Source organism: Sminthopsis crassicaudata, chromosome 4, assembly GCF_048593235.1.
Source record: "Sminthopsis crassicaudata isolate SCR6 chromosome 4, ASM4859323v1, whole genome shotgun sequence".
Classification (NCBI taxonomy): Eukaryota; Metazoa; Chordata; class Mammalia; order Dasyuromorphia; family Dasyuridae; genus Sminthopsis; species Sminthopsis crassicaudata.
Genome location: NC_133620.1, coordinates 282,854,144 through 282,868,578, shown reverse-complemented (window position 1 = coordinate 282,868,578; position 14,435 = coordinate 282,854,144). Strand labels below are relative to the sequence as shown.

General features: G+C 37.3%; 1 protein-coding gene and 1 long non-coding RNA gene across 3 annotated transcripts in view; one reads left to right on the top strand and one right to left on the bottom strand.

Moving 5' to 3' along the window:
• Nucleotides 1–287: 287 nt before the first annotated feature.
• On the bottom strand, nt 288–3,932 carry LOC141541272 (uncharacterized). 2 transcript variants are annotated; one of them, XR_012481720.1, is made up of 3 exons: nt 3,854–3,932; nt 2,641–2,717; nt 288–499 (listed from the first exon to the last, which is right to left on the bottom strand). It is a non-coding gene; the product is annotated as an uncharacterized LOC141541272 (long non-coding RNA). The 2 variants fall into 2 exon arrangements; XR_012481719.1 differs by lacking the exon at nt 3,854–3,932 and adding an exon at nt 3,172–3,721.
• A 160-nt stretch (nt 3,933–4,092) lies between these two features.
• Nucleotides 4,093–14,435, top strand: part of DNAH8 (dynein axonemal heavy chain 8) — a 408,086-nt gene continuing 397,743 nt past the window's right edge. The window contains exons 1-3 of the mRNA XM_074311023.1: nt 4,093–4,195; nt 8,742–9,346; nt 9,451–9,585. Of these exons, the coding sequence (XP_074167124.1) occupies nt 8,789–9,346; nt 9,451–9,585 (693 nt within the window). The 5' untranslated portion in view covers nt 4,093–4,195; nt 8,742–8,788. The remainder of the gene's footprint in view (nt 4,196–8,741; nt 9,347–9,450; nt 9,586–14,435) is intronic.

Sequence of the window (14,435 nt, the reverse complement as noted above, 5' to 3'; positions counted from 1 at the left end):
GTATTATTGTCTTTCCAAAGGTCTCCTGTCTTAGGATTTCATTCCTAGTTGTTTACAACAGTGGGATCTATGAGATAAATCCTTCCAGATAAACAGTCAGAGGTTTTTAACTTTTCATTCTTATTAGAGTTCCTCCCCAAATTGCTTCACCACCTTTACAACTTCTAACCAGATTCCAGCAGCCCAACACACAGACCACAATAGTGGTCAGCCAGTGGCCATTTTTGTTAGTATTTTTTCTCAGTTCTTGAACTGGCAGAGCCAGCCATATTTGTAATTACCTTTGGCTGATGGGCTACCTCTGCATCTGGGATGCCAGTTGCAGGCTTTCTTCCCAAGTTCTGGCAGGATTTTGCCCGTGGGCTATTCCTCTCTCTTGGGATATGGTTGACCTACCCTGGGATTGCCCCTGGTAGAGAATCTCCTCAATTCCATTTCTTTGGTATCCTGCTAACTAGGGCAATTGTAAGGATACAAGTCATCCAAAGGAACAGTTCCACTATAATAGAAAAACAGTATAAAGAAGCAGATCATGTAAGCATGGTATAAAGGTTTGCATCTATAAGGGGTTCTTTTTGGTTAATTGGGGGAGTTTACTTATGAGGTTGGTCAGTGATCCCAAGTCTTGCATTTCTTTCCTGTATAATTTAGTTTCTTAGGTTCTTAATTTCTTCGTTTGCAAAACAATGAGACTGAATTGATCCCTTCCAGACTTAAATCTATGATGCTAGAAGCTGAATAAGTTGGTGGCTTTCCCATTTCTCATTTTTTGGTTGAACTCTACAATACTCAAAGATTATTTTAAGTAACAACTAAGTGAAATGGATGAGGACACTTGGGCAAATGGGGTAGGAGAAAACCTATCATTCACCTCTTCTTTAAAAATCATAAATAATTTAAAAGTTATCTTGGCAAACATAAAAAATTTAACATTTTTATATATACACATATACATAGAGTCTTGTTTTATATGTTTGAGTATATCTTGAGATGAATTCCAAACACCAATAAAATTGCAGGTCCAGTCCTTATCTCTATTACAAATTTAGCATAGTAGTGTCAACACTGCCCTGTTTGTGTGGCCTTCTGAACCTTTTTCTGCTCTCTTTGGTGTATTTTAAACTGTTTTATTGATATTTTCAATTTCTCTTCCCATCCCTCCACTATACTTTTCCCATTCTTTTCTTAAGATCTTCCCTCAAAGTCTCTACTTCTGATAAATAGTAAATGAAAACAATTTCATATACTGATTATGTTTGAAAATGTGTGTCCCATTTTGCTTTTCTAGTTCAGGTTGATGAGCAACTGAATGACCTGAGTGCAAATCCGATCACAGACACTTATTAGCTATGACATCCTTTGCAAATCTCTTAACTTTGTTTGCCTCAATTGTAAAATGAATTGGAGAAGGAGATAGCAACTATTCTAGTATCTTTGCTAAGAAAATCCCAAATGGGTGGCAAAGGGTCAGACATGATTGAAAAGATTAAACAACAAAAAGTCCAAGTTGGCGAACTATAGCCATAGGCCACATTTTTTGTTTTTAGTTTGGCCAGTGTGCTAAGAATGGATTTTATATTTTTAAATACTTAAAAAATTATTTAAAAAATATTAAAAGCGTTCTCAGTTGCAGGTGGTACAAAAAGGGGGAGCAAGTTGATTTTAGTCTTGCTTTGGTAGTTTGCTGATCTCTGCTTCTTTGCCAAAAGGTAGGAAGAATTAAAGTCTTCTGGATTTATAATTATGGTTTTAGTCAGAATTTAGTCAGAATTCTTAAATCTTTCACAATTGTTCTTATTTATAAATTATACAAATAGTTCTCCTGGTTCTGTTAACTTTACTCTGCATCATTTCAAACTAGTTTTTTTTTTTTTTTTTTTTTTTTTTTTTTCTGAATCCATTTCATATACTAGCTTCTTAAACTGTGGGTCATAATCCCACATGGGGTTGCATAATTGAATATGGGGGTCACAAAATTATGATTTATTATCAATAAATGTTTGATTTGTATGTCTTTTATATACTTTTATACCCAGGATTGCATAAAAATTGGTTGGTCAGAAGAAATCATGAGTGAAAAAAGTTTAAGAAGTCCTATCTTGTAGCACAATAATATTCTATTACATTCAAATTACAAAAAAAATTGTTGACATAAACTTTTTTGTGTGGGGCGGAAATATAGATCCTTTCCCTCTCTCATTGTCTCTTTTGGATATATGCCTAATAGTAGTAGTATTGCTGGGCCAAAAGTTATATGCAATTTAGCAAATTGGAGAGCATAGTTAGAAATTGTTTTCCAGAATGTTTGAAACAATTTACAATTCTACTAACAGTGAATTAGTGAGCCCTTTTCCCTACATCTCTTCCAACAATTGCCATTTTTCTTTTGTTATCTATCATCTTTGTCAATCTGATGGGTATAGTAAGATAGTTTGAATTTGCCAATCTCTAATTTGTTACTAGAAGTATTTTTCCACATACATATTGATAATTTGCACCTTTTATATATATTGATACGTTTGCATCTTTTCTTTTGATAAATGGCCATTTTATATACTTTATCCATTTATCTATTCGAATGACTTCTGTCCTTAAACATTTATATCAATTCCCTTTGTATTTTGGAAATCAGACCTTTACCAGAGGGTTTCTTCTTTTCCATCCACACTTAGGCATATTTTGAGGTGCTTTACTTTATGGCTTTTTACAAATATCACCTGTTTAAAACAAAAACAAAAACAAAAACAAATGGAATGTTTGTAGCAAACTTGTGTCAAGAAAATCTATTGGCATAATTTTTTTCCCAACAGTATGTACTCATGTCATGCCTCACATTTGGTGATTCATGTACTTTTTCAAACTTGATGTTACTCCAGATGTTATGTCATACCCATAAGATTTGAACTTATGAAATATTTAATGTATTAAACATATTAAACCTTTTAATTAAATATTTAAAATATTTTAAACAATTAAATCCCTTCCTTTGATAGGAATTTTAAAATTTACATATATGCATAGTGCTCATATAATTACTGTGATGAGGCAGAATGAAAAACTGGAAAGTATTATGGAGGGAGAAATGCTTTGTTCCTCAATTTTTACCCAGCTTTATCAAGCTTTTCCCCACATTTCCACTCCCAATCATTCATCCACATCTATTTTACTTACAGTTAAAAGTAAGTGATCAGATGACATAATTCCAGCCCACCCATGGAGGCTGCATTTCTCTGGGGAAATTTGGGTTACATGATAGTGTCTGGAAGTGTAAAGGGTCATGGTAGGTTACTTGCAATATCTGAAGAGTGAGATTTAGAAAAGTAACTTATTTCTGTCTGGTTCTCTCTGCTTAGCCAACCAGGGCAGAACGAGGCAAGAGGTCAGTTTCAAAAAAGCCAAGCGTAGGCTTGGCACTAGGACACATTTAAGCGTTGTTCTAAAGAGGAATTAGACTACTTGGAAAGCAGCGGCCTCTAACTGGAGATGTTCAGTGAGATGAGAATGATTTGTGGTTGTGATAAGGGGATTTTTGTTCAGAGTTGGACTAGAAAGATTCTGAGGTCACACTGAGATTCATCCTGTGATTCTGTCAGTCATTTATAGTGATACAGTGGCTAAGGTGTCAGTTTCAGGGGTTTCACTCCTCTATTATTCTGAGAGATCTTGGGCATTGAGGTCAAGGCTTGAAGCATATCATGTAATGGGTTACTGTGTGCCAGGAATTCAGGGATGTGGTTTCTGTTCGCAAGGAGCTCAAAAGCTAATGAAATCAATTTCTCTTGATTTCAATTTCCTCATCTGAAAAAAGAAGTAAATCTGACTTGGCTCAGGAGGTCACTTTCCAGCTACAGACCTAAGACTCAGGTGAGCTGATGCAAATGTGGGCCATCATGGGATGGAAATGGAGATAGAGAAGACAGACGGCGCATGCGGGTTCCAGAGCACCTAACTGCCGTGGGCTGCCCAGTAGGGTTAGAAGTTGGGGGAAGGGCGATTGTTGCACGAGGCTGTGTGGTGGAATTTCGAATGTTAACAGCCCTCTCTCCCATGCCAACCTCATTATTATTGAACCCGGGTAAGAGCTGGACTTAGGGTCTTTGAGTCCACGATAGAGCCTGCCCCTGGGGAGAGAAAAGAGGCCACAGAGCCGAAGTCTGGCGGACATTATTGACTTGAGAATCTTTGAGGCTTCTGGGTAATAGCCCCGCCCCCTTCCCCATGCTTCCTCCCCTTCCCTCAGTATAGTCCTGTTAAGGTTGAAAGCAAGTAAAGAAGTGGACATGAAAGTGCCGAATTGGGAAGAGATTCTAGAAAAGGAAGAAGGAAGGGGAAAGAGGGGATGTTAAGAGATGGGAGAAAGAAGAAAGTATTGAGGTGAGGGAGTGAAAAAGAACAGATGTCTTGGAGAGGACTTCGAAGAGGGAAGGGGTTTCATCCAGTAGTTTAGTGTCCCTTGATCCACAAGTAGTTGGGAAGTCCTGGGTTTAAGTCTTGCCCCTGACTCATTCTGGCTCTGTGAGCCAGGGTCAATGGCAGTATTCTGAAACTAGAAATTGTAGATTGTAGGAAAAAAAAACAAAACAAAAAAAACAAACCCAAATTATAGAACGTTGTAATGGTGTAGAAAAATTTCTACAATTATAAGTTGTAAAAATATATATAGCATTTACAGAGTTATTGATAAATTGAATGGGGAAATTTCCTCACGGGGGTGCCTTGGAGAGAGAATTATCACCATGAATAATAACTAATATTTCTATAGTGCTTACCATGTGCTAGGCCCTTTGAAATGATCTCATTTGATCCTCAATCATGAGAGGTAGGTGCATTTTACAGATGAGGAAACTGAGGCAAACAGAGATTAAGTGACTTGCAGAGGCTCACACAATCAGTAAGTCTCAGAGGTTGAATTGAAACTCTTCCTGACTCCAGGCTGTGACTACTCACTGAGACACCTGATCTCTGGGTCAGACTGCTTATTCTGCCTTTCCCTACTAGAGTTCACTCTCCAGTTAGCTGAAAAATTGATCTTCCTAAAGCACAAGTCTGTCTAATTAGACTTCTTCTATGACCCCTGATAATGATGGTATAATCCCTTGTGATTCTTTTTATTTTCCTTGTGTTTGAATTACAAAGTTTCTGTGCAGCTCTAATCTTTTCCTAAGAGACGCTGAGAGATCCTTTAAAAGATGATTTTTTTTTTTTTTGTTTTCCTTTTGCAGAGATATATATATATATTTTTTTTCTGGCTAAGATATTCTTGGTTGCAAATCTGTTCTTTGCTTTCTGGCATATCTTCTTCCAAACTCTACTTTTTATGGTGGTAGTTGCTAAATCATGTATGATACTGATTGGGTCTTTGGTATTTGAATTCTTTCTGGTAGCTTGCAATGTTTTTTATTTGACCTGGAAACTGGATTTTGGCTATGTTGTTTCTGGGAGTTTTAATTCTGGGGTTTCAGTCAGTGAAGTAACCTGTGGATTTTTAATGGTTCTAGAAGACTTTTCTTTTAAAATTTTTTGGAATAGGATGTCTAGAGTCTTTTTTTTTTTTTTATCATTGCCTTCAGGTATTGAAGTGATCTTTTCCTTAATATGTTTCTAGATCAGTTATTTTTTGCTTTGAAATTCTTAAATTTTCATCTTTTTAAAAATACTTTTGACTTTCAATATTTCTTGTTAATTTGGCCCATTCTCATTTTTAGAGAGTTTGCTGCTTGGGCAAAATTTTGTACTTCTTATATCTAACTTTATTCCCTTTCCAATTCTTTTTTTTTTTTTCATAGCTCTCTTTCCTCCTCCTCCATCATGATTTTTTCCTCAAACACTCTCATTACATTTATAAAAATGAGCTTAGACCTCCTCTTCTCCTGGTGAGCAGTTCTTGGGCACTAGAATGATTTCAGGGTACAGTTTGGAAGATCTTTCTTCAGGATCCCTATCTCTTTCTATTTTGAGCTGAGATAGAAAAATGACTCATGGTGACCTTTTCTGAACTTCTCTATTAGGATTCAGTCTGGAGCATTTTCTAGATATGTCTGGAGAACTTTTTGGAAGAAAACTTGATTATACAGTTTCCTTTCACTTCACCATCTTTGTTTAGTCATTTCACAAAATATCTTTAGAAATTGTTTTCTAGATCAGTTGAATCAATTTATAGTTCCACCAATCATTCATTAGTGTTGCTGTCTGCCAATAGATTCTCCCACATCAGCTTTTTATCTTTAACATATTTTTGCCAAAATAATAGGATTTTTTTAGAACTTTTATTGTTGATATTTTGAATTTTTTTATAAAAACTGTTCTTATCCTTTCATCACTTAATTATTAAGGAATGGCTCTTGGTTACATATAAATATATATGTATGCATCAAATCACATATGTTTGTTATGTTATATTAATACATAAAAATCTATGTGATTCCTTCTATATCTTGGTTATCACTAATGTGTATAACATTTTTTTTTCTTTTTTGTTTGACTCTCTATTGTAAATCTCTTCTCTCCTCAGACTTCAGATCTTGGTTGAGAAGTATTAGACTTTCCCCAAGCATAGCTACATTAAAGTGCAATTCAGAAAGTTTAATAAAATAAATTTTAAAACAATAACATAATGTTAACTTGTAGTTTTCTGAGTCAATATGAGTTGTGAAAGACTGATTTCCTTTTGAGTTTGAAGCCACTGCAGTATATCTGACACCCTCTTTAAAAACAGAACTCTTCAATATCTTCCTCTGTCCTGATATGGTTTAAAAAATCCTATAAATATTTCTAAGTTTGTCTTTATATTCCTAGCATCTAGCCCAACCCCAGTAGGTGTTAAATGTTTTATGGCTGATTGATTGGATTTTCTCACTCATTTCTCCTCTTGCTAAAAATCTTTGTTATGTCTCTACCATTTCCCTCAAAACTATCATCCCATTTATAATCCCCCTCTTCTCCCTTTCATTATACTTTCAAGAAAAACATAAGACATCTACTTCTTTAACAACTCATTCCCTTCCCATTTGTTTTGCAGTCATAGTGTTAATAGGAGTAGTAGTGAAGAAATAACTTTTGGATCTGTGGATAAGAGTTTATGACCCAAAAAGGCCAAGAGAGAAATAGAGAAGGTAAAAAGATAAAAGCTTTTTGTGTAAACAAAGCCAATATAGCTGAAATTACGGCTCTAGTGATTGACTGGGGAAAATATTTGTAACAATATTATTATAAATGTCATTCTCAAGATATATATATATATATATCTATCTATCTATCTATATATCGATATATATATATATATATATATATATATATATATATATATATGTGTGTGTGTGTGTGTGTGTGATTAATCCATTAGAGCCATTTCCCAACTGATAAACAAAGGATATGAGCAGTTTTGAAAGGAAGGATTCAGAGTTATCAACAGACATATGAAAAAATGCTCCAAAGCATTATTAATTAGATAAACACAAATGGAAACAGCTTTGAATTTCAAATGTGCATCTATCAGAAAGGCTAAATTGATAAAAAAAAAAAAAAAGGATAACTGTTAGAAAACAGATATTAATGAACTGTTGGTGATATGATCCAGCTGTTCAGGAAAACAATTTGGAGTTATGCCCCTAAGGTTACTCAGCTTATCCTTTATTCATACTCACATACCACTGCTGGGCTCAAAGAGACTGAAAATGGAGGAAAAAAATCCATAAATATATCTGAGACTTGAATAGCGTCTCCTTTTTGAGTGGCAAAGAACTAGAAATTTAAGGGGGTGCCCACCAAATGGAGGAATGGCTGAACCTATGATGGTATTTGAATGTAATGTTATGTGATTAGAAATGATGAGATGGTTTTATGGAAACGGGAAGAGTTGTATAAACTGGTAGAGTGAAGTGAGCAGAATAAGATTTACATATTAATAGTATAAAGAAAAGTTACTTTGAAAGACTTAAGAATACTGATCAGTGCAATGACCAATCACAGTTCTTTTGGACCAATGATGAAGAGTACTACTTACCTTCTGGCAGTTAAGTCACAAACTCTAGGTGCAGAATGAGATGTTTTTGAATATGACCAATAGGGGATTTTTTTTTGCTTAATATGCTTATTATGCATAGTTATTTTAAGAAAATTCTTTTTCTTTTCTCCAATAGAGGATTGGAGGAGAGAAAATACAGTTTTGTTAGTTGAAGAAAATGCAATGAGAATAAAAGAAGATTTGGATACTAGTTCTGGAGTCGGGAAGACCTGACTTCAAATTTGGCCTTGGACGCTTGGCTGACTCCTTTTGGGCAGGTCACTTAAAGCTGTGAATGATTGTCTCTTGACAGCCTCCGCTTGCCTTAGTTTTCTCATCCCCGCAATAGGGATAAGAATGGTTTCTAACTCCCCAGCCATCTATGTGCGATGCTGGCTGCTGTTGCTGATGCTAGCTTAAGAAAAATACTGCGCTGACTACTGAGTGCTTCGTTATGCAGAGGCCCTGTCAGTGAGTGCCAGAGTCTGCGGGAGGAAGGCACTGCGGTGCACTGTGGGTGTCTAACAGCTGACACCGGGCTGGAATACGTGTAGAAATGACGCTGTTTGGCCTGCGTTGCCCTAAGCATCTTGGAGGATGCCAGTAACAAATCTGGGTTGCTAATGTGATCTGGAAAGAGGAAAAGGCAAATGGGGGAATTTTGCAACTAGAGGAGCTGGAAGTTACATTATTAAACCTGTTGAAACTTTTTAGAAAATTAACTAATTTTTAAATGCAGGTTTTGACGCTGAAAGTGCCCTTTAGGGGAAAAAAGGAAGAGGAAACATGGGTGTAGAAGAGGACGCCGCTGCCCCTCCTCCATCAGAAGAGGGCGCCGCCGCCCCTCCTCCTCCTTCAGAAGAGGGCGCCGCCGCTGCCCCTCCTCCGCCAGAAGAGGGCGCCGCCGCTGCTGTCCCAGCAGGGGGCCCCTCTCCTCGTCCTTCTCCCCCTCCTCCGGAGGCGGGTGCCTCTCCTGCTTCCCCTGCTGCTGCCGCGGGGACCTCTTCTCCCCCTCCCGCAGCCCCTCCAGCCGGAGCGTCCCCTCCCCCGCCAGGGGCTCCTGCAGGGAGCGGCGCCCCCGCTGAGGGGGAAGCAATCCCTGTCCAGGAAGAGGCGCGTGTCCAGGAAGAGGCGCGCGCCCCGGAAGCAGCGCCCTCTGTGATAGAAGAGCTCTTGGCGCTTCCCGAGGATGACATCCCTATCCCGAAGCGCTCCAGGAAGCTGCTTGGCAGCCGGAAAGTGCCTTCTTCAGACACCATGGCTTCACAGAGCCGCCGGCTGTCCAAGTTCCACCGCACCGTGAGCGGCATCCAGGCCTTCCAGGAGACCATGAAAGAGAGGCAGGTGCGGAGAGCCCCTGAGCCCCGTGGGGGGAGGGGGGAGGGGCCGCTGGTCCCAGACCGCGGCCGCGCGCTCATGCCGCTCTGCCTTTGCGCGCCCTTCTCTAGGCCAGGTTCAAGGACGCGAGGGAGAGCCGCAGGGTGCAGATCAACTCCACCTTCAAACACATATTCGAAGTGCTCTCGGAGAAGCTCGCCATCGACATAGTCACCATCGAGGAGATGATCCTGGACTGCCCCTCGGTAAGTAAGTGCGAGCCGCTCCTACCCAGCCGGCGCCCTTTGGCGGGAGCTCGAGGGCCGCATGCCAGGAAAGTGCGAGCCACGAGGGCTGTCGCCTTTCCCTGATCACCGAGGGCCTCTCTATGGAGTGTGCAGTAAAGATGGCTTCTGTTTACTACTGCGGAATACCGTGAACACAGGGAAAGGGGAAAGCGGCTACTTCCAAATGATGTCAGGATAGAATTGAATATAAAGCTACTTTATAAGTAGGAAAGTTGTGAACAATAAAGAACTTATATTCCTAAGGGAGAAGTTTAGGCATATTCATGTTAGATACAGAAACAACTGTATGGAAAAAAACCAGCACACAGATGAAGGGGACAGTTCGTTCTTATTGTGACTATAAACTATAAACCATCTATGAACTATTATGACCATAGAGTTCCTATGGCTATTTTCTAGACTTCCAGAGGAATAAAGAAGCCTTTTCCAGTGGGGGGAGACACCCAATAAGCCCAGAGCGTAGAAGTCTGGTTTTAAATCCCTTGTTTATGACCGGAGCAGGCACAGGACCCATCACCAGAAACAACAGAGGGCCGTTGATATGAACTATGTCAGGTTAAAAAAGCCCCACATGTTCACTACTAGTCAACAAAACAAAGGGACCTAATTTGCCCAAATTCCAAAGATGGTGAAGACTGACCCTTTTTTTCTTTCTTATATGCCATATTAGACAAATAATTAAGCATATGTGTTATATCTTCTAATACCCTATCCTGATAGGATGTGTTCTCTTACAGATTTGGATATGATCCAAAACATCAATACATGAAATTTAGACATAAATTAGTTGACTTAAGAGTTGGACTTTAGTTTTGTCACCCAAAGCTAGCATTATCTAGAGCAGGACTTTTTCCACTCCTTTCCTTTTTCACCTGAGAAGTTTTTATGTGACCCAGATATGTTTGTATGTAAAATAGGTATATAAATCAAACATTTACTGATAGTAAATCATAATTTTAACACCTGTCCCCAATTCATTTAGAAGATCCCATGTGGGCTCATGATGCACAGTTTTTGAAGCTGGGATCTAGAGCAAGAGATCTATTAACTTTTTTCTTCAATATTTTGATAACTATTTGAATATGATCTATTTCCTTTGTGATGCTAATGTATTTTATACATTTAAAGATATTATTTTGAGAATTTGTTCACAGGTTTTATCAAACTGCTTAAGGGAAACATGAGATCTCCAAAAGATTAAGAATTTTCCTGAAAGCTAATGGCTTAGAGTTTCCACTGTTTGGGAGTCACCAACTTACTACTTTACCTATTTATTCAGCTTTTATATCACGAATAAATACTATCTTCAAGAAAAGGAATAAGCACTCAATATGGAGAATCTCAAGTAATGTCCATAAAAATGAAAGATTCTATTTTGGCAGATAGAAAAATAGATATTTATGTGGGTTATCTTTGAATCAGCTTTAAATTTAGAACATCACTTTATGATAGGTAAAATTAGAATTAATAAAAAAACCCAAAGAATTTTGAGAAAAAGATGCATGATTGTTGGTGGAACTGTGAACGAAACCAACCATTCTGGAGAGCAATTTGGAACTTTGCCCAAAAAGTTATCAGACTGTGCATACCCTTTGGTTCAGCAGTGTTACTACTAGGCTTATATTCCAGAGAAATCTTAAAGGAGGGAAAGGGACCTGTATGTGCAAGAATGTTTGTGGCAGCTCTTTTCATAGTGGCTAGAAACTGGAAACTGAGTGGATGCCCATCAACTAGAGAATGGTTGGGTCAATTATGGTATATGAAGGTTATGGAATATTATTGTTCTGTAAGAAATGACCAGCAGGAGGATTTCAGAAAGGCCTGGAGAGACATAAATGAACTGATACTGAGTGAAATGAGCAGAACCAGGAGATCATTATACACGGCAACAACAATACTGTATGAAGATATATTCTGATGGACATGGCTATTTTCAACAATGAGTTGATTCAAACCAATTCCAATTGTCCAGTAATAAAAAGAAGCCATCTACATCCAGAGAGAAGACTATGGGAACTGTGTGGACCACAACATAGCATTTTTACTCTTTTTGTTGTTTACTTGAATTTTTTTTCCATCTCAGGTTTTTTTCCTTTCTAGATCTGATTTTTCTTGTGCAGCAAGATAACTGTATAAATATGTATACATATATTGGATTTAACATATAATTTAACATATTTAACATGTATTGGACTACCTGCCATTTAGGGGAGGGGATGGCAGGAAAGAGGGGAGAATTTGGAACAGAAGGTTTTGTAAGAGTCAGTGTTGAAAAAATTACCCATGCATGTTTTGTAAATAAAAAGATATAATAAAAAATTAAAAGAATATAAAATAAAATTTTTGAGTTCTAAAAAAAAAAGATGTGATATGTAGTTGAAGTAATTTAATCCTAAATTGTTTATAAAAGTAGTGACCCTTCTAGAAAATCTTCCAGGGCATTTGATTAAAAAAAAGATAAGACAATGAACAGAAGATGAAAAAGATTTACATATATTATATGTGGGCTATATTTCTGGGAGTTTTCATTTTAGGACTTCTTTCAAGTGGATTTTTAAAATTTCTTTTTCCCCCCCTTCTGCTTCTAGGATATGAGGGCAGTTTTTCTTGGTAATTTCTTGGGAAATGTTGACTGGGCTTTTTTTTTTTTTTTTTTTTTTTTTTAATTATGACTTTAAGGTAGTCCAATAATACTTAAATGGTCTCTCCTAAATCTATTTTTCAGGTCATTAATTTTCTCATTAAGATATTTCATATTTTTTTTCTACTTTTTCTTTTGATTTTGTTTTTCTTAATGTCGCATTGAGTCATTAGCTTCCACTTGAATGAATTTAATTTTTAAGGAATTATTTTCTTCAATGAGCTTTTGTGCCTCTTTTTCCATTTAGCCAATTTTATTTTCTTTATTTCAATAGTATTGTATTTTTTCAAATATATGCAAAAATAGTTTTCAATATTCACCTTTGCAACACCTTGTATTGCAACTTTTTTTTCCCTCCCCTATCTCCCCAAGACAACAAGCAATCTAGTATAAGTTAAACATGTACAGTTTTTCTAAACTTATTTCCATGGTTGTCATGCTGTGAAAAGGGAAGAAAAGATTAAAAGGAAAAAGAAACATAAGAATGAAGAAAAAATCAAGCAAACAAAGAATAACAAAAAGGTGAAAACACTATGCTTTGATCCACATTCAGTCTCCCTAGTTCTCTCTCTGTATGAGGATGCCATTTTCCATCATGTCAGTTGGAATGGCCTTGAATCATTGTATTATTGCAATTCTATTTTTTAAGGCTTTTTTTTTCTTCAGTGAATTTTTGTATATCTTTGTTTTCCATTTTTCTGTGTTTTACCAAGTTGTTGATCCTTTTTTTCCTTTATTCTTCTTTAATACCCTCATTTCTCTTCCCAATTTTTCTTCAGCTTCTCTAATTTGTCTTTAAAAATTTTTTTAAGCTCTTTGAGGGGTTCTTTTGGTGCCTGAACCAAATTAAATTTTTTTTTTGAGGCTTCACATGTATCCATTTTGACTCTTGTTCTCTTCTAAGTTTGTGTCTTAATCCTTCCTGTCATCTCAGTAACTTTTGTCAAGTTTATTTGTTTGTTTGGTTTTACTTTTTTTGCCTATTTTGTGATTTACCATTTTTGTTAGAATGGGGCTCTGCTCCTTCAGTGTCCTAAGCTTCTTGTACTGGGGCTTTTCATCTGCAGGCCTATACTGGCCAGAGCTCCCCCTTCCCCTCCCTGCCCCCCCCACCCCCCCAGCTTTGAACAGCTGTGGAGGCAGGATCTCTGCTGGCTGAGCCTTGAGCACAGGGTCTTGCTGTTGGCTGAACTCAGAGGTGGGATCTAGGCAATGATCAGCCTACTGCCAGCCCTGTGGGGCTGAACCAGCTGAGATGTTGCCTCTTGAACTTTCCTGCTCACCAGGACCAGGACCTGGGATACACAGGAGTAGGGCCTTGCTGATGAAATGTCTTGGCACTTGAAGTAGTGCTTGTGCAGATCCTTTGCCATGTAGTTCCAGGACTTCAAGCCCTTCCCAGCCCAGTGAGATAGATGGATCTTGATGTGTTGTTAAGCTGCTTTCCTGCTCCTAAATCAGTTCTGGGGTAGTTTTCAAATTGATTGGAAAGGAATTGGGAGAGCTTAAGGGAGTTACTTCCACACACTACCATTTTGGCACCAGAAGTCTAATTTAATTTTGAAAATTTCCTTGGCTAGAGATTAAAAAAAAAGGAAAAGGACCTATGTACAAAAATATTTATAGCAACTATTTTCTCAGGACAAAGAATTAGAAATTGAGGGAATGCCCATCAGTTGGTTAGGATTAAGTGGTATGTGATTATATTAAAATACTATTGTTCTGTAAGAAATGGTGAGAAGGATCTCAGAAAAACCTGGAAAGCCTTCTATGAGCTGATAAAAAAGGAAACTTGCTGTGTACAAAATAATAGCAATGTTGTGAGATGATCAATTGTGAAAGACTTTGCTGTTTTCAGCAATACAATGATCAAAAGTTACTCTGAAGAATTTATGATGAAAAATGATATCCATATTTGGAGAAACTGATTATTTCTGAATACAGATTGAAGCATACTTTTTTTTTTAACTTTTATTTTTCTTTAGTTTTTTTCTTGTGGGGGGATAGATCTATGTTATCTTTCACAGTGTGATTTTTATGAAAGTGTTTTGCATAATTTCTTATGTAACTTCTCAGTTGGAAAGCTGGAGGGATAGGGAGAGAATCTGGAACTCAAAATTTTAAAACTGGTAAAATATATGTGTGTGTGTGTGTGTGTGTGTGTGTA